The 26032-nt window shown below is 39.1% G+C and overlaps 1 protein-coding gene across 4 annotated transcripts in view; it reads left to right on the top strand.

The window, feature by feature from the left end:
• Window positions 1-26032, top strand: part of daam1b (dishevelled associated activator of morphogenesis 1b) — a 71939-nt gene that overhangs the window by 17369 nt on the left and 28538 nt on the right. For 2 of the 4 annotated variants that reach the window (XM_053242008.1, XM_053242006.1), the window contains exon 2: window positions 18131-18413. In XM_053242008.1, the coding sequence (XP_053097983.1) occupies window positions 18231-18413 (183 nt within the window). In that variant the 5' untranslated portion in view covers window positions 18131-18230. Of the gene's footprint in view, window positions 1-6583; window positions 6987-18130; window positions 18414-26032 lie in introns of those variants that run through there. The other 2 variants (XM_053242007.1, XM_026944437.3) reach the window with 2 other exon arrangements.

Genomic DNA, 26032 nt, shown 5'->3' with positions numbered 1-26032 from the left:
TACTTCTCAGTACCTCCCTTCAGCAGAACTATTCAGAGTCACTTGTCCATTCAGAGTCTGACGCTAAAAAACTTGTTTTTTTTAATATACGTATTTTAATTATCTTTATAAGTGCAAAGAAGTTCAAATAATCATTGAACCTACTATATAACAGACCTGTATGAAAATTGAGAGCACTGTATCTGTTTTGAAGTCCCCTGTCAGGCAGCATGCACCCTTACATACATTTTAATTTGCATTTTACATTTTCGACCACAGCTGCATACATAACCTGGATTTGTAACCTAGTGAGGAAAATAATTTTTTTATGTAACTAGAGCAGGGCAGTCAGGTTCATAAGTTGTTAGTTAGCTATGTTGATTTAATTATTACCTGCACTATATGCTAATTTTCTGCTTCTGTGTTAAATATAAGTCTTGGGTACATGTGTAAAAGTGTCTCAGGGTCAAGCTTGTGTCACTTTACTGCCACACATCTCATTAGAAATAAATTGGGGAAGTACAATTGTTTTCTCCCTTGTGATAAGCCCTTAACACAAACAAAATCTGATTCATGTTCAAATTATGTTATGTTGGTAAAAACCAGCCGTATTTTGGTCTGTGAGCTGATAATAGAAAGCCGTGTTCTACAGCGTTGTCTGTGTGACTTCAGTTTCAGACTTCTAAATGTGGTAGGCTATAATGGGCATGTACCAGCATATTGTAAAGCTGAACTGCTGTTACTTCTGTTTTGCCAGTGGTAATGTACGCAATAGTGATTATTGCAAGTCTCGATTTGTAACCTTTATTTATAAAGTGCGGTGATCTCACGTCTGCTGAATGATCTCATTCGCTGCTCAACCAGCTGTAGTTTGGCTTAATTATGATGATCCAGTTGCTTTGTAACGCTTGATGATGGTGTTGATGTTTACTAGCTGTCACTGAGGCATAGCGCAGTCTTTCTACAAGACAGACACCGCATCTGTAAAACACACACGTAGGCAGGGGTGCAGATGCTCACATTTGGAGGCATGATGGGGCCTGCTCTGACCTTGGGTATGAGCTAAAGGCGTGCTGATTCAGGAAAATCCTCCTCAAGGTAAATTTTCAATTAAACAACTTTAGGGGAAAGTTTAAGGTTCCTCTGTGCCTTCTTGCTCACTGCAATGTGGAGTGGCTGTTTATTTGAAAAGCAGTACTGAAATAATGAACTACTAACAAGTCTTGTCTTCAGAGCAAGAGAGTATGGTGTACCAGTTTACAGAAATGTGGTTTGCATTTTAGCCTTGTTAGAAGTAGTGTGATATATCACAAGAAAATATGGGAGACGTTTTGTACTCTAAAGTCTGTGCTCATTCCTGTACTTGTCTCTACCTGTCTAAGCGGATGGTTCTTTATTCCTTTAAGCCACATGGACACTACATGACTTTCAAATTCAGAATCGCTGTACTGCTCACACTACATGACTTTTATCACATGTGATCCCTTGTTTTGTGGATATTCTGGTGTGTACATATACATATAGTGGTAGACTCGCACTCTACATGATCTTTCGCCTGTAGAGGTCCCTGATGAAACGCACCTGATCCCTCTTTCTCACAAAAATAAACACTGATCATGTGACTTTATCATGAGCAACTTGTCTGTGGTGGTTGTTTGTGCAGTGTTTTGTACAGAAACAAGAAGTAAGAGAAATATGCAGAGGAAAGATGGTCGCGGTGATGCAGGGAACCTTTTTGTATTGTGAAACTCAAGGGATCGTTTGATTTTTTAATTTTTTTATTTTTTTATTTTTTATTTATTTATTTTTTTATTATTGCCATTCCTAACAACAATTTGGGTGAGAAAATACAAATAATGTCTTTTAGAATCACTGTCATCGTGCTTACATTTTGCGCCCGCCCTCCCACGTAAACAGATGGATGATATAACCGGATTCAGAATTTCCTCTCACACTCTCGCTGTCTGTTACTCATCGCTGTTCTAGCCACTTGTCTAAGAGGTGCTCACACTACAAGATTCATCACCAAGCATGTCAAATGTGTAAAAATATCGAAGCAACAGCTCGCAGACTGAGAGAATTGCATCACTGATGCGCTCACGCTACATGAGATCGCCGCAGGAGCGTGCAGTGAATTGTCGGCATGCTGTTGGGGTTGTCGCAGTCCCCCAAAAATCTGTAGCATGTCTGCAACAGGTAAAGCAGGGCTAAAATCAAATAGCGTACACTCAGCATTAGTTCTGCAGAAGGTAAGTCAGTTGATCCAATGATTGACATGTGTCACAGTTCATTGCAGCATGACCTCCCATGGTGCCCCATCAGCATGTTGCTCAGACAGGGCTTACAGAGTGTCAGGGGTGAATGGATGGTCTCGATGAGCTTTCAGCACACACCACAGGAGGATGGTGTTACAGCTTAGTATATGAGTCTAAGGTGAATATAGTAAACTGAATATAATTGAAGAAAGTGACGATTACCCTTTTAATAACATTGTGCCATATTGATTAATATAAAATGAATACTGTACAATTTGGATAAATCATTATCTACCAAATATATTCTAATTAAGCTTGTGAGAAGCTTTGGAACACATGGAACCCTTGCTTTCACATGGTTTTAGGCTGGAACAGGTGTGATTAGTTAGGATACTCTCAGCACAGAAAATGAAGTGATTAGTTCCAGGGCCTATTTGCATATTCTAGCCGAGTGCCATATCAATACGGCAAAGACTTTGCAGATTTCAATAATATACTGTATATTCACAATAAAACGATACATTTGTGCAACCTGAGGAGATGCACCATGGTAGCATTATATAACTGAGGCGGTGTATTATAGTAGATGGAGAGCAATAAGAGTGTTAATGTGTGTTGCTGGCTCTTTTCCTAATCTGGATCAGTGGCAGAAGGAAACAGTAATATTCGCTGCACTCACTAAGCAGCCTGCATGTTAGCCATGATTGAGCAGGACAGAGAAATGAAAAACAGATTGGGTGGAGAAACTTTTAGCCTTTATAGTAACATGAACTCAGTTGGCATCATTATATTATGAAGGTTTTTCGCTTTTCTTATTATATATTTTATCAGGTCTTGGTGTTGTTCTGAATGTGACCTGAAATCCCCATCTGGAAAGTTGGGTAAGTTCTAAAGAAGAATTGATGATAGCCATACACACACTGATACTAGGTGTATTCTGATCATTGGCTATGCAATATGTAAGGAATAAAACACAATGGGAAGTGTTTTTCAAAAATCAGTTACTGTTTATGTGATCCGATGCATCGTTAATTATTATCTGTTCATAGCACGTGTTTTATTCGTCTTATACCACATCAATTTGCCAACGATAAGTAGTAGCCAAGTTTTCCAATGATATATAGTACAGTTTATCTGCTTATAGTTATGTATGTCTGTGAAACAAGTTAGTTCTTGTTATCACTTACAGGAGCTATAAACGGTCGTTCCCTCACCATCCTCTCTTTTTTTTTTCTTTCTTTTGAACTCAAAACAGTGCAGATTGTCATATTACCAAGAAATCACAAGGCCATTTGTTACAAAGACTTTCCCCACAGCTTTTACTCACTGGAGACTCTTTCCCAACATACCAAATGTCTCCTTACAGAAAACTTAACCATATCAACAATTACACATTTTAATCTTTTTTATGTGGACCGTCTGACATACAAGTCACTGTGTACGTTGTTGCTGTTGAAATGATAATATATTAGATGATTGTCTTAATATAATCCTGATTTGTTTTTCAGCAACTGTCAGAGCCATGCTCTTATAGAAAATTAATCAACACCTTCTGACCAATCAGAATCGAGAATTCAACCATGCCGTGTTTTATGTAGCTATAGGCAGCATTCAGTTAGCATAGCGAAGTGCAAAGTCTATTAGCACAATGTTTCCTTCTATCAATGATCCAAATTGGGACAAGTGCCAGCAACAAATATGGGCGCACTTATTGCCATCTGTCTATTGCCTGGATAAGGAGAGAAGTTTTAACTCTCCATATTGCCAAAATAAAGTTTAGAAGCTGTTCTGACTGAGGAATATGCTCTGAAATGTTGACTACTTGTTGTGTAGGTGATTAAATCGTATTTGTATTTTTGTAGCTTGCTAGACGTTACTAATGAAACATAATATAGGCTATATAATGTAATGCCACCTCACAGTCAGCATATAGAGTATAAACTTGCATACAATAGGCTATATTAGTAAAGACACATTAGCTTTACTAATGGTATTTAGTATGCGAAATTGGAATAATTACAATTCAGGATGTAATTACTCCTAGATACGGCTGGTATCATTGCTTCCTCATAGTTAGAAGGTGGCCAAGTAAACAAATGTTTGTATTTTAACTAGTGAGCTAACATGAATTATCTAGATCTCTGCCGTCTTCTCTTTCTAAAGCTGGGCTTGTTTCTAAGATTAGGGCATATGACATATGTGTCTGAAAACTCCAAACCAATTGAACCCAAGCACAACTTACAGTGAATTACTGTTACAGGAGTGCCAGGGTGCAGCTCACAAACACCATGTTAGGACATACAGTGGATATAAAAAGTCTACACACCCCTGTTAAAATTGCTGGTTTTTGTGATATAAAAAAATGACACCAAGATAAATCATGTCAGATCGTTTTCCACATTTAATGCAACTAATAATATTCAAGTGAAGAACAAATAGAAATATGTTTTAGGTAGGACAAAAAAAGGAAAAAGAAAAAACTTGTGTACACACCCCTTAACTGGTGTTGGTTGCCCAAGTGTGCGCACACCTTAACTAATCATTTGTTAAAGCACCTTTTGCTTGTAACACAGCACTCGGTCTTTTTGGGTCTTAGCACATCAGTTTTTTTCCCACCCTTCCTTGCAAAAATGCTCTAGATCTATCACATTGCATGGGGGGTCTCCTGTGCTCAGCCCTCTTCAAGTCATTCCACAGTTTTTTGATAGGATTTAGATTGATAGGATCTGGGCTCCGACTGGGCCACTCTAACACGTTGATCTACTTCTTCTGAAGCCATTCTTTTATTGACTCGGTGTTTGGGTCATTTTCATGCTGGAAGGTGAAATTTTTCTTCATCTTCAGCTGTCTAACAGAGGCCTGCAGGTTTTGTGCCAAAATAGATTAATATTTGGAGTGATCCATAATTCCCAATCCCAGCTGAAGAGAAGCAGCTCCATAGCATGATGCTGCCACCACCATGCTTCACTGTGTGTATGGTGTTCTTTGGGTGATAAGCTGTTTTATTTTTGCACAAAGCATATCTTTTAGAATTATGCTCAGAGTGTTCTACCTTGATCTCATCAGGCCATAACACATTTTGCCACATGGGTTGGGGAGATTTATGCAGGCTTGGATTTTTTTTTCATGGGAAAGGGCTTCCGTGTAGCCACCCTATCCCATAGCCCAGACATGCGAAGAATATGAGAGATTGTTGTCACATGCAGTGAGTGACCAGTACTTGCCAGATACTCCTGCAGCTCCTGTAATGTTGCAGTAGATCTCTTGGCAGCCTTCTTGGCAATTTTCTTCTTGTCCTTTTGTCAATTTTGGAGAGACGTCCTGTTCTTGGTGATGTCACTGTGGTGCCTCATTTTCTCCACTTGTTGATGATGGCCTTCATGGTCTTCCATAGTACATGTATTGTTTTCTTTTGTACCCCTCTCCTAATCAATACCATTCGACAATGAGATCCTGTACATGCTTTGTAAGCTCTTTGCGTGGCATCAGGAGTTAGATGAAACCAATAAAATCCTGCAGAAGCAGCTGCTTTTTTTGGGACGTTAATTAGAGCTAATTAATTAATGACAGATGAATGACAATTACGTTTGAACACGAGTTTGAATGTGCTTGGTTAATTCTGATGCCCCATTATAAAAGGGTGTGCACACTTATGCAACCAGGCTATTGTACATTTTTCTTTTTCTTTTTTTTCGTTTGCTGAATCACATTAACGGTGGAAAAAGCTCTTGCATGATTTATCTTGGGTTCATTTATTTATATCACAAAAACCTTCAATTTTAACATGGGTTTGTAGACTTTTTTATATCCACTGTATGACATGTGCGTCTGAAATATGCCAGGGTGCAGCTTACAAACACCATGTTTTTTTTCTCCAATAATGAATTAAAGAAATCATCTGGTTTAAAAAGATGAGTGCATAGTGGCTTTTCCACTATGTACTCATAGTGGCTGCACTATATGCATATGTCATATACGCTTATGTCAAGTGTAAGCAAATGCACAGAACATTTTAGATGCAATAAGATCATGAACTGTGAGGAGAAAGTAAATTTTGTAATATAAACATTAAATATTGGCATATGCCTAAGGGAAATGCACACCACTCAAATCCAGTACTCTTTCAGATTTAGAAAGTATTTCTCACGTCAGATCTCCACCCGGGTTGTTAACACTACAGCAGGAGGCCATGAGGGTGTGAACAGAAAAAACAGAGGAATAGAAGGAGAGAACAAGCAGTGGGCGGCGGATCCAGTTAGCCGGCATCCTATAAGGAGGCTGGGTGATGAAAAGGGGTGTGGCCTGTTCTGAGTAACATCTGTGTGTGTGTTTGTGTGTGTGAGTAAGAGAGAGAGCGAGCGAGAGAGAGCGCGAGAGAGAGCACGAGCGAGAGAGAGAGAGAGAGAGAGAGGCATAAGGAGGTTGGAAGGGCGTTTGTTTGAGACTGTGTGCAGCAGTGTGAGGGGCTGGGGGAACCGGTTGACTGAGGAGGGAACAGCATAGATGTGAAAATTTTAAACACCTTCCTGGATTTAGAAACACTGGAGCTTCATTTCAGCGGAGCGTAACGTGGAGCTGATCATGTTAAATCTAGAGGGATGCTTTCGGCAGATGGAGCCTGAACAGAGGTGCAAAGGGTAAGAGATGACGAGCAAAGTCTGACGGTGAACAGTGACAGGATTTTCTCTGCACTTACAGTAGCAGTTTGGAATGTGTGATGACTCCAGCTCGGTCTTATCTTCATCGGGGGAGGTGGGTTCTGTCGTCCGTTAAGTGCTGAATGACACGTGTGTATTCTCTCTGTGATGGGTTGAGGTGTCTGCTTCTGCGGTAATGCTGGGAGGGGTTTGACGGGTGCTTCATTGGGCTGTCCGTGCTGTCTCAACCCCTGGTATTAAAAACCGGCATTAAAAACCGGCATGATGCAGTGAGTTGGTGTTAATAATCCACCCCTCCTCCCTTCATATGAGCTGTGTATTTGCTGTGTGTGTGTGTCTGTGTCTGTGTCAGTGTGTGCATGTGTGTGTGTGAGAGGGGTGGGGGGGCTGTAGGCATCCATTTTAGTGTGCGTTATTTGGACGGGGGGAGATAAGAAGGTCAATAAGAAGGGACCTTGAAAATGGATGGCCTCGTTTTGCAGCTCACTCGGGCTTATCATCTGTTTTTCCATCAGGGTGTCACGTGCCACATGGACTCTTGATAATACACACTTTGCATTATCTACTGCTGTTCTCTTTACTCTTTTTCTCTCTGAGCTAGCAGCTACCCTTTTTTTTTGCTTTCAGGGTTTTTGCTTATATCTCAATTACATTCCCTTTTCGGTATCTGAATGGTTTACTATATTAATAATAGCTCAATGGTCTTTGGTCTTTAATATATGAAAGCACTGATTTACCTGATTTGGTCCATAGCAATCACATTTTCACTAAACACAGCTGTCAGTGTTATTGATCAGATCATTAACAGTTATAACAAGCTCAGCTGACCTGTCACTCATCTGTCTGCTTCTGTCTCAGTAGCTCAGGTTTTTTTCACAGGGTGTGGTCCTTTTATTTATTTATTTTTTTTATGAATAACAGGAATTTCTTACTGCTATGTTTCAGCATTTTAAACAGTGCAGACATTTAAAATGTATCTGATTTAAATTTATCCTGTTGTGCCACAAACACACAATCTCAGTTTGATGATTTGACAATGATCTGTGTGATCTGATATAAATTTAAAAAAAAAAAAAAAAAAAGAAATAAAAAAAAAAAAGGTTGGTCCACAACCCGGCATCGCAGGTGATGGTCGCTATGGCAACAGCAGCTGAAGGAGGGATGGCCAACTCATTTGGTGTGGCCTCCTAATGCCGTTTCCACATGTGTTCATCCAGACCTTCTCTTTTTCCTGGTTGCTTTGATGAGTATCCAGTTAAAATATTTGTTAAAATGGCGTATTTGCTTTCTCTGTCCTCAGCTGAGCTCTAGGATTAGTAACCGGGGTGGTCAGTGAATCCACTCACTTCTTCTATCATGCTCCGTCTCTGCTGCACGCCTCCAAAGGTCACAACCTACTCTTAGTCCACTGGCTGTAACTCTGTTTCCTGCCTTAATGGCTTTAAGTGTTTCATGTATGCAGGCATGACATGGAGCTCACACACTACTGCAGCTCACACATTCATTTTATTTATATTTAGGATATATTTAGGATTTTTCTAATCCATTTTACTGATTTTGTCATCATGCATGTGAACACATGACACAAGTTGTCTTAAAGCACGGCACCGTTGTGCCTTTGGCATTTCATAAGAGTTGCTTAAGTAGATGTCGGTATCTGATCAGTATCGGACAGCGCCGAAAGTTCAGGGCTCTGATACTGGTATTGTATCAAAAAACAAACAAACAAAAAAAAAAACAAGTACATCTGCAGATAATCCAGGAATCAAATAATGCATATTCGTTAATAATCTAGTAATATCAAGTAAAAGCCTTTCTAATTTTTATTCTTATTTTTTTGCATATGGCACAAAATGTAAATGCATAAACTGAGCCATTTTCCTAACAAAAGGTATTTTTATAAATGTTATTATATGTGCATCCACTTATGTGATCAGCAAACAATTCTTTAACTTCTATATCTTTGCTAATATTAACAGCCCACTGAACCCATTCTGACCTTGCTTCCCAATGGTAAAGTGTGTGTGAGAGACGTTGTGGAGAGCAGGAGTGTTTGGGTGGGTCAGTGGCGGGTGGATATGTGTGGCTTGTGCAAACGTTAAGTTGGGGGATGGGGCTCATTGTCTGCTGAACACGTTTGACAAGCCATCTGCTTGGAAGAACAGCTCTCCGACCTCTTTATCTTTTTTTCTCTCTGCGTTTTTCTCTCGAAGTTCTTGAAGACATGACTGAGGGAGTGTGGAATTTAAGCCTCTCTGTGGGTTCACCTCAGGGCTGGTTGTGTTTGGATCATGCCGCTGCTTTAGTTGTGGAGCGTTTGCTGGTCAGCTCGGTGGTTTGTAAGGTTATTATAACACAAGCGGGACACCCAATGGCTAGCCCTCGAACTACCACCACCTGGGTGATTAATGAAGGACCTTTCTCATAATAAGTCCGTTACTCAATACCTCTTTTGTAAAAACGCAGACCTTATCTCATTCTTTAGACTTGCCTGCAATCCCCACACCGGGAGGAGCTACTAATGGCTCTCTAGCGGCCCTCCATAGTATGTTGATTCAGGAAAGTTATTTTAGGCCTGCCCAGTGTCAGAACTCTCTTATCAATGTGTGAAATATTTTAGGGGTTGTGTTTAAATTAGAGGTTGCAGTACATGTGGGATGCATTGAATGTGGGTTGAGAGTGAAGTTAGGCTTGGCATTCTGAGTTTAGCACTCCTGCACTCGAGGGTTTTTGTGCTTCCTTCCACTCTCAGGGGCACCTATAGCAAACTGGCTTTTTGGACTTCACGCCTTAGAGATACTAATAAAAACACAGGCACTAACATGAAGCATATATCCAACGTTAATCCATACTATATGTAATCAGCCTTAAGCTACGTTCACACGTAGTATTTTACATGACATTTCAGTGTTAATTAATCAGATAGGGGTTAAGGATGAATGAAAGCCAGAGTCAAAATCATGGGATGATGTACATGTAGAAACCGATTTGGCACTGGAAAACAGGAGTGATGACTATTTATCCTGACACACCATTGAGGTGGCTGATATAAAACATTAGCACAGTGAGGCGACAACAGTAGGATATGCCTAAAGTGAACTAAGTGAAGATGGGAGTGATTCAGTAATTAAGGTGCTGAGGATAAAATTCTTTGTCAAATGAATGATGCTTCCCCAGATGCGGTTGTTTTCACACATAATTCCCATCCAATGTGTGAGATTTTTTTTTAATGTCACATCCGGTTACCGTAAAACAAGGTTTTAGGCTAAAAGTTCAAATGATGCAAATTTAAAGATGTCATTCATGTCCTATGTTTTCTCTTTTCCTCCCTCATACTCTTACTGTTTGCACATTACACATGCCACAATTGTTCTGTCAATGAGGATTCACACAGTTACAGCACTTTTATCTGCCTTAATCCTCTGCTTTCAGGACTCCACACTCAATAGCAATGCACTCTCAATAGCAACCATATTGCTTTCTGAAACAACACATCTCTTTTTTTTCTGCATTTTACCATTTTTTACAACCTACATTTGTTTGTTAAATGTAATTAAAGAAGCAAGTACTTTAAATAAAGAACTCAAAAATACTTAACTACAATAACTACAGCAGAACGTGTGTCGCAGTTAATACATGCCGCATGCTGCTTATTTACTCATGTTATCTGTTCATCAGTAATCATTCTAGGGAGAGACTTCAGTCGTAGGTAGAACAGGCCTAATGCTGCTTTTAACGAAAACTCGTAAGTCATAAGTTCCAACCTTTGATTAGGAAAAACCAAGGAATACACCCCCTCGACTTGGAATTCATACTCGGAAAGTCAGGAAGGTCTCCTCAACCTTGAGTTCAACGTATGACATCATGTTAAAGCTCACACCGTCAACAATAAACAAAATATTATGTCAGAAATTTAAATGAGTTTATCGAAGTATTTACTTTAAATCAAGCAACATAGACACATTAGTTAGTTAAATATATAACACTGGCCATATACATCGCTGCTTTGAGAAAGCAAATACATAATAAACTCATTGTCATTGTTAGCTGCCTAGCTTGTTGTTAACAAAACATGCGCTTTCATTGAGATGTTAGTGTTTTTCCTCACGCTTGAATATGTCAAGCTCGAAAAGTACGTAATTTAAAAATGACAAAAAAAAAACTTCCAAGTTAATTTGAACACAGCATAATTCATCACATGAATCAATCAAAAGTTCATGTTTTCTTTTCTATTTACTTATGCCCTGTCATTAACCTCATGAGCCGCTGGACTTCTTTACATATTTTACTCTTTTTATTTGAGAGTTTTACGGTTGTGCCAAAAGCACACATAAGAGGTCTATGGTGACTCTGCTGTTCCAGAGAATTCCTATTAAAAAAAAAAGGAAACGATTGGTGTGAATCATTTATCTTATAAAGAAAGTGTAAAAGAGGCAGAAAAGGAGCAAGGACTCTGACATGGTTTAAAAAAGGGAGAGATGAAGAGTGTAAGAGAATATGGACTGGTTAGTATTAGTGCGTGGGCACTGCTGTGTGCAGGAGTCTCTCACTTGTCACATCGGATAAAGTCATATCACAGCCAGTGCAGTATTCGTGCTGACACACACGTCCCAAATGTGAGGCTCAACCTGGTGTCTTGCTTGTATCTCTTTTTATCTTAACTGTATTTTGTTTTTTCTATGTCATAGACAACTTGCAATATGCAGAGATTCTGCAGCCTTTTGAGAAATGAAACCTTTAGAGAAATCCTGAATGAGAATCTGGAACCATGAGAATTTGTGCTTTGAACATGGGAAGCGTGGGAATGCGAATGCTCAATACACTTAAAGTACCAAACGTTGCTACTGGGTAACTGGGAACCATGGATGGATGCAGAGCAAAAGTTAGCCAATGACTGAAGCTAATGCTTTAGCTAGCTAGCGTATAGCCAAGTCTTTTATAAAACCACTGGGAATATCATCAGTTTCCTCAGATGCATTAAACTGAGTTGAAATGGACTAGCAAAATTGTATCAGAAGGAAACTGAACATTGATGGGCTGCACCATACTGAGAAACGTCGGCATCACACTGTAACACTTGAACTCAGGCGTTTCGACTTCAGCAGTAGTGAATAAAACATGCTACATATTTATCTTCTCATAAACATTCTGAATACATAACTACATTTAAATGCAGCAACAGTTCCTGAACAACTTCCTGGATTGGGTTTCCAGAACAGTGCAGGGACTGTACCCCTTATGTGGAATAGACACAATGTCAACTGCATGATTTAGATGACATTTGGGTCAGCAGGTTAATCACTTTAGTCAAGCTTGTGTATGACCAATTAGCAATGATCAGTATGGCAAGCTCCACCCATCCACGATCTGCAGAAAAGCACCTACTTTAAGACAAGAACTAAAGATTCTGAAACTATAGCTCAGGATCTAAATCAGCCCTGGTTCCTCCAGTGAAAATGCACCTAATGTTCTTGAGTTCTTGAGAGAATCCTGGGTTCATGAAAAGGTTCCTGTGGGGGAAATGCCAAAATTTCAGACAAACAAACATGCACCAACATTAACGTCTGTGTTTTTGTCTACAAACTAAGAGTGGGGGATGCCCTTATGTTCGTTGAAAGCTTTGAATATTCAAATGGTAATATGAGCTGTGGTGCACGATGCAGAGTGAAAAGGTAGATGGAATTTATAGTAGGGCTTTATAGTAATGAGGGAACTACAGTTGAAATGGGTAAAATGTATTTTGTTAATAAACTATACCAGAGGGGTTATCACCGTTTGAATTTATTTTGAGTAAAATAGTAGCACATGGAGCCAGTGTGCCAATGAGAATGTGTGATTTGATTAGAAAGTTGATTCATGGAGACCACAGGGTAAAGTAGAGGGTAAAGATGAGAGTAGGTTTGTGGTTAAAGCCAGTTGGCTATGTGTGGAATGTGTTATGTCGAGGCACACCTGTGGGGCAGATTAGGGCCTCTCCAGGACCAGCAGTAAGTCTGAAAGGAGGCGAGAGGAAAGTAGGAGCAAAACCCTCATTTGTACAATTACTGTACTAACGTAAAAAGTAAAGCGAGGCTCAGAATTGCGTGCTATACTAAGGTCAGCATTAGAAAGGTCACCCACTTCCACCCTGTTTAGTCTCTCCTAAAGGTGGAAAGTAAAAAGTTGTGTGGAGACGAGACACCACAGGTAGAAATTTTTTTATTTTTTTTTGTAAATATACAAAGATTTTTGAATAAACTACATCTATAACATATATAAAAATGTTTATTTCAGTGGTTCTGTCCATCTAGTTGTAGTATCTGAATGTTAGCAACATTGAAGAAGGCTTAGCTCAGCTATACTTACACAACAACATCATGCCATATAGCCCTGAAAAATATACTGTATGTCTATTTCGAAAGATATTACAAAGGAAGTTCTCAATATGTTGTTAATTGGTGAATTTTTGGTAGTTTTTTTTTACTGCAAAATGACAACAGGACAGTGTTTTCTTGATTAAACAATAAAAAAATGTATTTTTATTCTAACATCATCTAAATACCATAATTTTGGTTTTATTAAGTATGCACATTTATGTGTGTTTAATTAGGCGGAGCCTTATTTGCATGGGTAAAAGAAAAAAAAAACATTTAATAATTTTCAAAACATTTTCTACTGGAAATTTGCACACAGAAGTGCAGAGAGACAATCAGATTGCTGCCTCCAAGGTTCTGAAGCTTGTGGCCAGAAAAGTGTACAAAAAGGTAATATTAATTATACATAATATTGTTTGTTTTAAATAGTGCCTGCGTTCGTTAGACCTAAAGCAGTATAATAGAGCAGTAGTTTATTTGCTGATGGTCAGGCAGTGTCACCATTAGATCAAATTTATTCAGGATATTGGGAGGATCTACAGTGGAGTTTACCTGTGTGTTAAAATTACCATATAGAACTTGTTTGACCGGTTCTATATCCGTTTATTTTGGAAAGTTGGCTGTTCCATGTTGTTTCCACTTGTTACCCATTGGCATCCTTGTGTTGAAATAAACTTCTATTCATTCATAAATCAGTATTGCCCAAAGAATGTTTTGGTCACTTTATTTTTAGATTTGTGAACTTTGGGTAAGTGGGGAAAAAAAAAAAAAAAGACTTTGTAAAATGTGTTTCTTTTTTGGGTTAATGTTCTACTCTGCACTACTGACCAACACCAAAAGTAACTCCATGAGTCTTTAAGCTGTTGAGTAACTTGATTTATATGAGTGTGTCTAAGCATGCTGTAGGAAGAATCACTCTTGAGAGGGAGGTTTAGGGTTCAAGTTATGGGGTTGATGGATTGTGTTTCTTTTTTGGAATTTTTCCCTGTGGCAAAACTGCTACTCAGTGTTCACGTGACAATTTGTCATCAAGTTGATTACTGTTTTTCTCAGTGCGTACAGGTGAACAAAAATGTGCTTTTGTAGATGTAAAATATAAGCTTATATGTTTCACATAAGTTCTTTTACGTGTCTACTAACCATTGCTTAATCAGTGACTTCAGTCTATCTCTTTCTTAATCTGTTTCTTGTTTTTTGCTTGTACGTTCCATAGGACGCTATCTCTTTGTGTTTTGACTACCATACAAAATATGAAATGTTTCAGCTCATGCACTGTTCTCTGAAAATAAAGGTTCTTTTGTGGTTGGCACATGATATCCAGAAACCTTTAGGCTCTGTTTTGAGGGAAATCAGAGAACAGCTTGGTATGTGGAGATTTAGGTGATACAGTATCTGTTTAATGTATTGCAAAGAAATATAGCTTTGCTTATCGGTGTCTATCTTTAGGTATGTTTTTATTATCTTAGGAGAAGTCAGGTTTGGAGGTTGTTGCTCTTAATGTGAAATTATTTTCCTCCTGATATCCAAAGAAAATAACACTTACTGACATGGCCTCCTCCTCTTTACTTCGCAATGATGGGAAATAAACTTCTGAGTGTTATTTTTTGCTGATTAAAAGCAATTATTTGTAATTAGACATAAGAAATGTGGTGCACCTCTGAAGAATGACTATCAATAAATGATGTCTGCGTATGTGGAATTGCTGAGCGTAATTATGGTTGGACTAAATTTTCTGAACCAGAATAGGACATATCCCTAGTGATCATGAGTGAACGAGCTGGCCTGATTTGAGACTTGTATAAGGCATCAACTGTTACTTTATGGAAAAATATCATGCATCTCGCATTTATTCCCCATTCTGATGTCTGATTTGAACATTAACTGAAGTTCTGCATGCATTGTGCCGCTGCCACATGATCGGCTGATTGGATAATTGCATGAATGAGCAGGTGTTTCTAATAAAGTGGCCAGTGAGTATATATGGTTTAGACTGCAGTTTCTCAGTCCAGCCCTCCTAGCAACTTCAGTTGTTCACGTTTCAGCATAATTAACAGGCACATGGTTTTCTAATCGTCTTGCTAAGATGTCCATGTTAAGCACTGTAGCAAATATCTTTTTTTTTTCTTTTTTATGTTGAATCCCAAGCTTATCCTCTCCTTCTGTTGCTGCTGTTTGTCCTCCCCTGTCTAGTTCTTAGTCGAACACTACATCACATTCTACTGGTGAGGCATTAAGCAATGGATAAAAGCGATGTAAAAAAACATGAGCATCCATAGCTGATTGCTAAATGCAGTGTTTTAGAGCTTTTAGAGCACAAGTACGAGGAGGATTTAAAAAGCCACAGGATGTGATGAACAGGATGGTGCAAGGAAAACAATTGAGGTATAAGGAATTGTGTCCTGTTCTGGAGTCAGGACACTCCCCAGAGTCGTGGCATAGCCTAGATAACCTACAACACCACACTTTACTCCACTGTAAGTGAAATAGGTCATTTACTTTTTGCCTCACAGCAATTCTAATACTATCCCCATGGCCTGGACTAATGTGATAGGCAATGTGATTTGGTCACCGTCTTAGACTCAGGGGCAAGGCAGCTTGTAAACCATGAGCCTTAATATTTCTTTCTTATTATCTGGGATGATGAGGGCTATGCTGATATCAACTGGGAGAGACACCTCATACCAATCTATTGCATCACAGAGAAGAGGAAAGCATGCATTCTCGAGTTCTCTTGCCTAATCTGGGGTTATCTTCTCAACCAAGCCTCAGTACCTCTGCCCTACTGCGTATGTCAGTTTGTCTGGTCTTACAGAATCAGTGCACTAAGATTAGGATGAAATTTGTACTTATCTTAAAATACGTTTGTCTGTACTCTTCCTGTCAGGGTTTAGAACCAAGTGTAAGTGAATGAGCAGTTGGGACTGGATTATCTCAGCCTTTTGGGTTGGGCTCCTCAAGATTCCTTGGTGGCGGCAGACGGGCTAAAAGGGTTAGGGTTCAGCTGTGCTCCAGCTGTGTGGATTATACTGGTAACCAACAACCAGCAGATGGGGGTCCATACCCCACTCTGTTATTTAAAAAGTGCAAGGAAATATTTCAGAGCGGTCCACCCATGTTATTTTTGACTTACTAAATACACCCCATTTTTCACTATATGCAAAAGATTGTAACAGTGTGTTATATATATTGTGTGTGTGTGTGTGTGTATTTAAACATGCCGTTACTATATATATATATATATATGTATATATATATATATATATATATAATGTATATATATATATATATATATATATATATATATATATATATATATATATATATATAAGATTTCAGTGCCTTTTTACATTGTTCACAGTCAACTTTTGCTAGGTTTTAGATTTTCCTTCTGTTCCTCTGTGGGTCTTGAGGGTGTCCAGCTGTGATAAGAACCCTCACCAGCAGCCTGTAACATAACCGGTTCTTCACACGCAATATTGATGTTTGTACTGTTCCAACATGATGCTTCCTGGTTTTTTGGAGTATTTATGCCATGTGAATTCAGATGCTTCCTGTTTGGACACAGGGATGGGAAATTATTGGCTAGTGCCAATAATTGTAGATGGCTACCTACTGGTCTTGATGGGTCACAAGCTTTTCTATCAGGATAAGCAGTCCATTGCCTTCTTTTATATTGTTTGCACATCTAGAGGTATGTTCTGTGAATTAGAATGTGGGCTAATTAAAGCACAATATATCATATTCCAATTTTATTTTTAATTTTAATTTTATTTTTTGTCAGACATATCATATTTCAGACTGGTCCTAACATTATGGTGATTCCCTATTAGTTTTAGCGATTCAAAGGTTATGGCTTTTGTCTCTGTGCAAACTTATTATATACTATTGAAAAACAGAGTCTAATAACTTAATGGTGCTACAGATGGGAAAATCTGATGGGATTTTGCTGGGTTCCTTTGAGTAACACCTTTGATACCAGATTTTGGTGAATCACACCCCACTTTGCACCCCACACTCCCTGTGAGCCTTGAACACAGCTTGACTGGACCCCCCTTCCTCAATTTACAAGGAGGACATGCATCAAGACTCTTCCCTCTCCTGGCAACCAGGTGGTAGAATGAACTTTCCCTGTCTGTCTGAACAGCTGAGTCAAATTCAGAATAAAGATCTGCATCTTCACCAAGCACTTGCATCAGCACTTATTTAATTTATTTAAAAAAGCTTTTGACTTGTTTGTTTTCTTTTCATTCTGTACTAAATTCTCTCTAATGGTATTCTGAACTTGCATGAGGATATATTTTTGATAGAGACTACAAAGCCCTTCTGTAAGTCGCTCTGGATAAGGGTGTCTCCTAAATGCTGTAAATGTAAATGTCCAAAACAATTGTCCTAGCACATACAGTAGTCTTATGCTTAGTTAGGTAACCTTAAGGGCTATGATTATTGTTTTTACATTAAGTGGACTCCAAGTCCACTTTGTGCTATTGCAGGCTAACTAAATTGAGAAAAAAAAATCAGCTCAGCTCCACTATCTGATATGAGACATTAGCACCCCTATTACTTTTCCATCAGCCTTTTATAAATGAACCTGAACCAGACCAGAGTCAGCAGGACAATACCCCTCCCCTGTGAGCTTGGGATGACTTGTTTGGGACGTTTGTTTGTTTGCTAAGTAGCTCTGAAGAGTTTCCAAGCTAATAGCTTTCTTGTGGCTGTAAGCTGTATTAATGCATCCTCTGAAACAGGATAAGGCACACTGGTGTTTCTCAAGCCCATTCATGGAGTCTGCTGAAACTGATACCCCTTTTGACTGGTTTATGTTATGTTTTAGCTTGGCATATGGATTTACCTCTAATCAATTTTTTTTCTATCTTTCTTCTCTCAGGGTTTTGTGACAGAGACAAGTCTAGATAGCAGAGGCACTTGAGGGAAGCCCTTACCCTTCATCCCTCACCCTTGACCCCTGCCGCCTCCCCCGAGGAGCCATGGCGCCTCGTAAACGTGGTGGTGGAGGCCGTGGCATGTCCTTTATGTTCTGCTGCTTCCAGAGCAATGACCACCCGGAGATCACCTACCGGCTGCGGGAGGACTTTGTCCTCCAAACCATGGAGCCCACGCTCCCCATTCCCAGCTACGATGAGCTGGACTGCATGTTCTCTGAGCTTGTGGTGAGTGTCAGCACATTCAAGATTTCAAGATTCAAGATTTTACATTCAAGATGGCGGCACGCATGGACGCAGTGGCTCTTTGCTCTTCTGGTGTTTTTCATTTCATTTTCGTTTCGTTTCATTTTATTTCATTTCAGCATGCATTTCGGAACATATCTCCATTCCTACGACTATGACTTAACCATAATCCTCCTTTTGGTGGCGTTTTTTTTCCCCCAATACTATACGTTTTATTTTTTCATTCCTGGTTATGTTGTTATTAAAATAAGATTGAAGGCTTTTCTGCCAGTGTAGTGTTGATGTATTTGAGTGCTGATTCTGGATGCAATGATACACTCATGCAGGGGACATAACCCCATAAAAAAGGACTTTGAACGTAATCATAATTACAAAGGCAGGCACACTGGTGAGTCATATTGCATTTAATGTCATGTATCAGTGCGTGTCAGCTATAATAGAGGTCTAATTTAGAAGCAACATGATACAACTTATAGAGTACAGCAGAGAGAATTGTTTGTGTACAAACTGCATGTTGCTAAAGCACTATACAAACAGAGGAGTTTATGTAATGTAATTTGTAAGGGATTTGACTGGCTGATTCATGAGCTTGATTCAAACAGGAAAACTGAGCTCTGTGTTTGACAAAATACAGAAAGAAATCTACTCATATTTTACTCATTTTCAGATTTGTAAAAACTGGATCTTGTTTCGAATCATTGGAATTTGCAGTACTTTCCACCAAGGTAAAACTTAAATATGGCTTAAATAACAAATGCTGCAGCATTATTTGTCTCAAAGAGATCAGTCAAGAAAATCATGACAGAATATGTCAAGTAGGCAAACTACATCTGCAAAAAAAACCCCAAAAAGAACCATGGTTACAAGCACAAAGCTCCCGGACATGGATACATGGACACTTTACAGAATAGTTATTCATCATTAGACAGTTACATCAAAATGACCACCGAGTTTCAGCAGCAGCTGTTTGACTAGCTCCAGTAAACATTATACATTAAGAACTTCAGAAAGCTTGAGTTACCATTTAAAAACTGCTTATAATTATAGTCACTGGATATAAACACAGAACATGGTGCAAGACAAACACAGCCTAAGTTTCTAAGAAGCAACTCTGTCCATTTTCCCCCTACATTCTCCTTACTTCTGGATGTGTCTACATTTGGAGAAAGCCAGTGGATGCCTTCAAATACAACATAATTTACCAACCATTCAGTCATGCTGATGGATGGTGTCATAAGGTCAATGATAGACTTGCAGGGTTGTATATTGGATTACATGGTCAGTTTCCAAGGCAAGATCAATCCTATGATGTAAACTTGTGAATTCAACTGAATGAATTCAGTTCTATTTTCCAATTTGGCAATGCCTTCATACAGACTGGACCTTTCTTATCACTAGATATGTTTGTTGTTGTTCCTCTTTCAACTGCTACCATAAGGGGTTGCCACAGCGGATCATTGGTTCGCGTATTGATTTGGCACAGTTTTTACGCCGGATGCCCTTCCTGACTCAACCTTCCCCAATTTTAGCTGGGCTTGGGACCGGCACTGAGAGCGCACTGTTGCACACAGTACCGGGAATCGAACCCGGGCCGCAGAGGTCACTGTGGCCTAACCACTAGTCTTCCAGGGACCTTATCACTAGATATGTTTATCATTGAATATTGTGGTGTATATAGTGTGAAGTAGATTTCCATGTCTTTTGTCCCCCAGAGAACTGGATGGACTTTTGTTTCTAGTGCAATATCTTGGAAGTCAATGATTGAATCTATTTTGAAAGCAAAGAATAGCCATGCTTCTTATTAACCATTTGATATTAATATAGCAATGAGTTCTTCTTATCATGCCCTGACCACATACAGAGATAATGAATGGGAATGTGCGGCACTGTGATGAATTTATTCAGCCCCCCTTCGCTGTGAAATATGCAGTAATTATAGGAGCGTGGCTAAATGACTTGATCAAATTGAGATAGCTTGAAGAAGGATAACAGTACCCCGCCAGGACTGGCAATTTATCTCCTTGTGCCTCTCTCGTTCTCACTCTTTTTCCTCTGTCTTACACTTGCCCTTTTTCTTTTTTTCTTTTACTTCCTTGTTCTTTCTTGCTCTCTGCCAACCCCTGTGGTCTGTTGGCTCAGCTTACACCGAAATTGTCGACCCTCTTTGCATATCAATGGGTCCTATTGAGTGGCCTTATGTCTTGGCCTGCTCTGTAGACTAATTGCTTGTTTTTGTCTGGCCGTCTCTTAAGCCTTCTTTGGTTTTGAGTTGCTGTACAAGATAGAGTAGCTGCAGTCAGTCTTTTCACAGTCTTTACAGAGACATTTTACGGCCTTTGCCACGTGCTGTGCTTTCACGATGCAAGTCGATATGCAGATTGTGAATTTCATAAGGATGTTTAGAGAAGGTTTCCTATCAGGTGAAGATCTCTAATTAGATTGTTAACACAGATGAATATCCACAATGTTAATGCTTCACAAAGGGCTGAAAACTTTTCAAAGAAATAGAACAGGTCTTTTATAGTGTGCTGCCAATATGAGGCAGCTAAATGCGTCTTTGTGATATTCGGGATGGAGGATACACAGAACATTCATTCTTGTATTTTAATTCAATCTAGTTTGCATGCTAAACCCGAGAGAAAGATTGCCCTTTATCTAATGACTAAATGAAGTTAGATTCAGTCAGAGATTGATCCAAATTTTGCATACAGCCTTTGGCAGAGCAGTAGGCTATCTCTTTCAAAAAGAACTCTCTTCTGTGGATAAATTCTTACTGCAAATTAAAGTCAATGGATGACAAACTACTGTTGACAAATTATCTGCATGATGCGAGAATATTAAGTTGCATGAGAACTTATCTGAAACTGAAAGATCTTTGTATAGTTAATAGTGCTGTTTACAGGAGGTTATATGTAGCTAACAGTGCTGGGCACAGACAAAGCCTAATGCGAAAAGCTGTTGATTTGATCCTAGAGTCTTTGTATTCCCTTATATAGCTTGGAGATGAAGGTGTAAACCTTGACCAAGAAGGCAATGCCATAGAAGGATTCCGTGATGCAGTCTGTGCCAAAATGTGGTTTACTTACCAAGGCCATTCTCTTATAAACTTTATAACTCTAATCACTTTGCACTCAAGTGCATGAACACCAGCTTCCATTAAGGAGCAAATATTTGAATAAGCTTTATTTTCATTAGCTAAACAAAAATGGACTGAGAAACGGCTTGAATTTTTTGGGCAAGAGCAATAACGTGTGTAGTGCATGAATTATAATTGAAATATAACAAGCTCAAAACTAGATTACACAAACACTTCCACTGTATGTAGTTGTTTTGCCTCTAGTGCATACCACTGGTGACGTTCCTTCCAGTGCTGGACTGTGACTGAACAGCCGTTATCCAAGCTGGATCTCCATTTTGCTTCACATGCCTGTGTGTTGAGACATTGCTCTCAGTGACTCTTTTAGCTACATCATCACAAAGAGCAAGTATCAGTAATAAGTAGTACAAATTGTGTGTGGGTGTTGCAGCATCAAATGTAAATATACACTCACTATATCAGCCAATAGTGTGGGAGCAGCTTGATGCATAAAATAATGTAGCTCATACAGACCTGCTTCAGTTCATGTTAATATCAGACATCAGATCTCAGTGATCTCAGGGACTTTGACCATGGCATTGTTGTGAGTATTTAAAAAAACTGCCGCTCTCCTGGGATTTTCACACACAACAGTCTCTAGAATATACAGAAGATGGTACAAAAAACCAAAAACATCCAGTGAGCGGTAGTTCTATGGGTAGAAATGCCTTGTTGATGAGAGAGGTTGGAGGAGAATAGTCAGACTGGATTGAGCTGACAAGAAGGCTGCACTAACACAAATAGCCACACTTTACAACTATGTTGAGCAGAAAAGCATCTCTGAATGCACCAACACTCCAAACCCTGAGGAAGATGGGACATCAGGTAACACTCCTTTCAGCCAAGATCAGGCATCGGAGACTACAGTCAGCACAGGCTCATCGAAACCTCACAGTTAAAAATCACCTGGACTTTTTTCCAATCTGTATAAACTCTGTTGATATTAAAAAATGAAAATCCCAGGAGTTTCTGAAAAAAATGAAACAAGCCCATCTAGCATCAACAACCATGCCATGGTCAAAGTCCCTGAGATCACATTTTTCCCCATTCTGATGTTTGATGTGAATATTAACTGAAGCTCTTGACCTGTATCTGCTTGATTTCATGGATTGTGCTGCTGCCACATGACTGGGTGATTGGATAATGGCATGAAGGAGCCGGGGTACAGGCATTAATATTAAATTGTCAGTGAGTGGCCAATAAGTCTTTTTTCAGTCTAGTATTGTTGAGTTATATTCACTTCAGGTGGATATAAGTCAGCAGGGTGTTGAGGAGACTGACAGTGGTGCAGTCCTTAGCAATGATACAGCTGTTTATGGTGTTCTCTATTGAATGGAGTGAGAATGAGGAGGTGGATGCAGGTTTGAAGACTGGCTGTAGTCCATTGGCTGTGCAGCAATGGAGATAATGCTGGGCTTTTTTGGCTATGGATATGTTGTTTGGAGACCAGGTTTGGTCTCTTGAAAAAAAAAAAAAATATATATATATATATATATATATATATATATATATATATATATGGTGCTCTTGACTGTCTCCACAGTGGAATTGAGTCACCATGCTATTTTAAATTGTGCCCTGAATGTGTTCATGGGAGGTTTATGGAGCCTTTCCCTTATGCAGATTTGCCTCTTTGTAAATGTAGCCATAGTTTTTGAAATCTCTATGAGAGGGTTATGTTTCATGAGACCTTTCAAGTAGGAAGGAGTTACCCCGTTGTAAGGCATTTTCCATTTTAGGATGAGGATGACGTAATGCCACACAAAATGAAGACAGGCTTGATATGTTGTGAAGGAGCATGGGCAGGTCTCTCTCCTGTAATACATGATTTATACTGATTTATACAATACTGAGTTACATGGTCTTTATGAGTAATAATGTTTCTTCTAAAACTTTAAAGTCAAATAACATCTTCCTTTATCCACATATATGCAGAGCCTTATATCACCACATATCTAATTTAAAGAAAAGCAAAGCTTTGATTTCATCAGTGCATTGATACTGTTCTTGTTTGCACATAGGAAAGGACACTACAGTGTTGTGTTCACCGTTTAGGAGCTCGCTATCCTTTTGGCGAGGATAGCAAGGGAAAAACCCTACAGATCAATGTTATGGCCCCATGGATTAATGCTTGCTATGTAATTGGAGCTTGTGTGTGCATTGAGGATAGAACTCTGCTGAATGCTGAATGTGCAGTTCATTTCCGCTGAGGAGATTCACAGGAAGAGGAATGATAGGACAGGAACAGAGATGAAGCCACTCTTCCTTTCTCCTCTATCCCTGGCGGTCAAATGAGACTTCACTGTCACCAGGAGCCACCAGACAGGAAAACATTAGCACCGCTCTGTAGTTGCTGATAAAATTACTAAAGCAAGTGACTGTATGGGAAGACACGCAAAAATTCCCCGGAGGGATTTCAATATTACGGTGTGTAATAGTAAATTTAAAGGGATACCACATGGAATTTTCATCTGAACTGAATATTATTTGGCTACTGGTACAGCATGATGGGAAATAAAAGCAGAAAACTGGGCCAGTACATTCTAACACAATTGAACATGAGAGTAATGTTCTCTAAGTGTGTTTATGTATGCAGAATAATCTGATATCTGCAGAAGAATAAGAATATTCACCCAGTGTGATTGTATGCATGGAGACAGCATCTTGATATGAGTATTGAGATGCTGATGATCCACATCATTTATTTTTTCTCAACCACAAAGAACAGATGTTTTTATTTTCCCTGAGGAGATATTTGATTAATAGTTGCTGAAATGTGATGAAAACATTTCCAAATATTACAGTCACTGACCCCACCTTAAATAATCTTATAATACGAAACTGATGTATGCAATACCTACATTTGATTTATAACCCACTAATGAACCCACTGAAGAAAAAGAATGTCATGTTTAAATTCAAACAACCAAACAAAACAAAAAACAAATTGTATTTCATTCCAAGATTTAGCTTACATGAGCACTCAAATAATCTGGTAACTGCCAAAATCAGATAATGATGATATAATTTGGGTGAGTGGTAACACACTTCATGTTTTGATTCCTTATATGCTGCTCCACTTTAGAATCACTTGCTGATGCCTCTGTCCTAGAAAAGGACTGACCTGGTTTAAAACAGGTTTCTCCTTCCCAAAAATGGGAGACCTGATTTGGTGGTTCGACATGTCTGAGCGTAACTTGCAGCTTCGAACTGAGAATGATTGAATGATAAAACCCAGACAAACTGTTTTGGAGGACGGTTGTGTGAAGGTTAAGTGGATGTACCTGATAAGCAATGCATGATGACATGATTGACTCCAAACCACTTGGGCTGCACTTATTCTCATAAAGCAGCATCATACTGCTAAAATATGCAGATAAAGTAATCCAAACAGTACAGATCATAAATTAACCATTGCACATATTTTTGACCTATTCATCTCATTAGTGTGTCATGCAGGAAACATCTTTATAGCTGCTCCATTTGGGCTCAGGGAGTGATAAACATGAGAAAGGCATGTTGTTGCGATTTTAGGAGTGTGGAATGGTATGTGAAGACATGTGGAGGGGGTTATTCCTAGGCCTCTGGAGGGAGTGACAGATTGAAGGGAGATGCCACAACACATGTAAGTGCATGGTTTTACTCCAACAGTCATCATGATATGAATGGAACTAACGTGTGTGTGTGTGTGTGTGTGTGTGTGCACGCATTATGTTGAATTCAGATGATTGCAGGGTTCCAGAGCATCTATGATTGTGGACACATGGGCTTTCTCACAGTCAGACCCATTATCGAGGGCCAACCACAACAGAGTTTGTTGTGGGTTTGCTATTTGCAGGACTGAACGAAAGGAAATTGCTAGTGAAGAAGTTTATTGGGGGCCTTTCTTGTCAAAAGCATTACAGTGTATTGAGTGTGTGTTTGTTTACTCACACAGCTATGTGTGTGAAGTAGTTGGAATTGCTGTGCAAGTGCTTCAGCGTCTGGTGGTCTGTATTTAAAGTGCTCATGGATATAGACAATCTGTTGTGCAGGGCAGGTGTTCAAAAGGAAACTGTATTCAATTCAGTTCAGTTTCACAGAAATTCATATGTAGATTTAGGTCCCTAATGAGCAGTCCAGAGGTGACAGCAGCAAGGAAAAGCCTCCTGGAACTCCCGGAGGAAAAAACAGACTCAGAAGGGATCTGAATGACACCAGATAGTGGAATTATGGACATTATAGTGTAAAGTTGTAGACGAGTAAAGACAAACAGTACTAAGTGTGATAAGAAAATGTTCAGTATGAGAATATTATTAATAAGTGTCCTGGGATGAGCATAGGACAGGCTTTATTTTAGCATTTATTACACCATTTATTTTACAGCAGCAGTTCTGAGAAGGTACATAGCTACAGTACACAGGTGAGATTATCCACTGAAGCAAGGGTGTATTTCACCTTCTGTCATGTTCCTTGCTTTCTGTGC

Source organism: Pangasianodon hypophthalmus, chromosome 19, assembly GCF_027358585.1.
Source record: "Pangasianodon hypophthalmus isolate fPanHyp1 chromosome 19, fPanHyp1.pri, whole genome shotgun sequence".
NCBI classification, from domain to species: Eukaryota; Metazoa; Chordata; class Actinopteri; order Siluriformes; family Pangasiidae; genus Pangasianodon; species Pangasianodon hypophthalmus.
The sequence above is the reverse complement of the archived record's forward strand: the minus strand, read 5'-3'. Positions and strand labels throughout refer to the sequence as shown.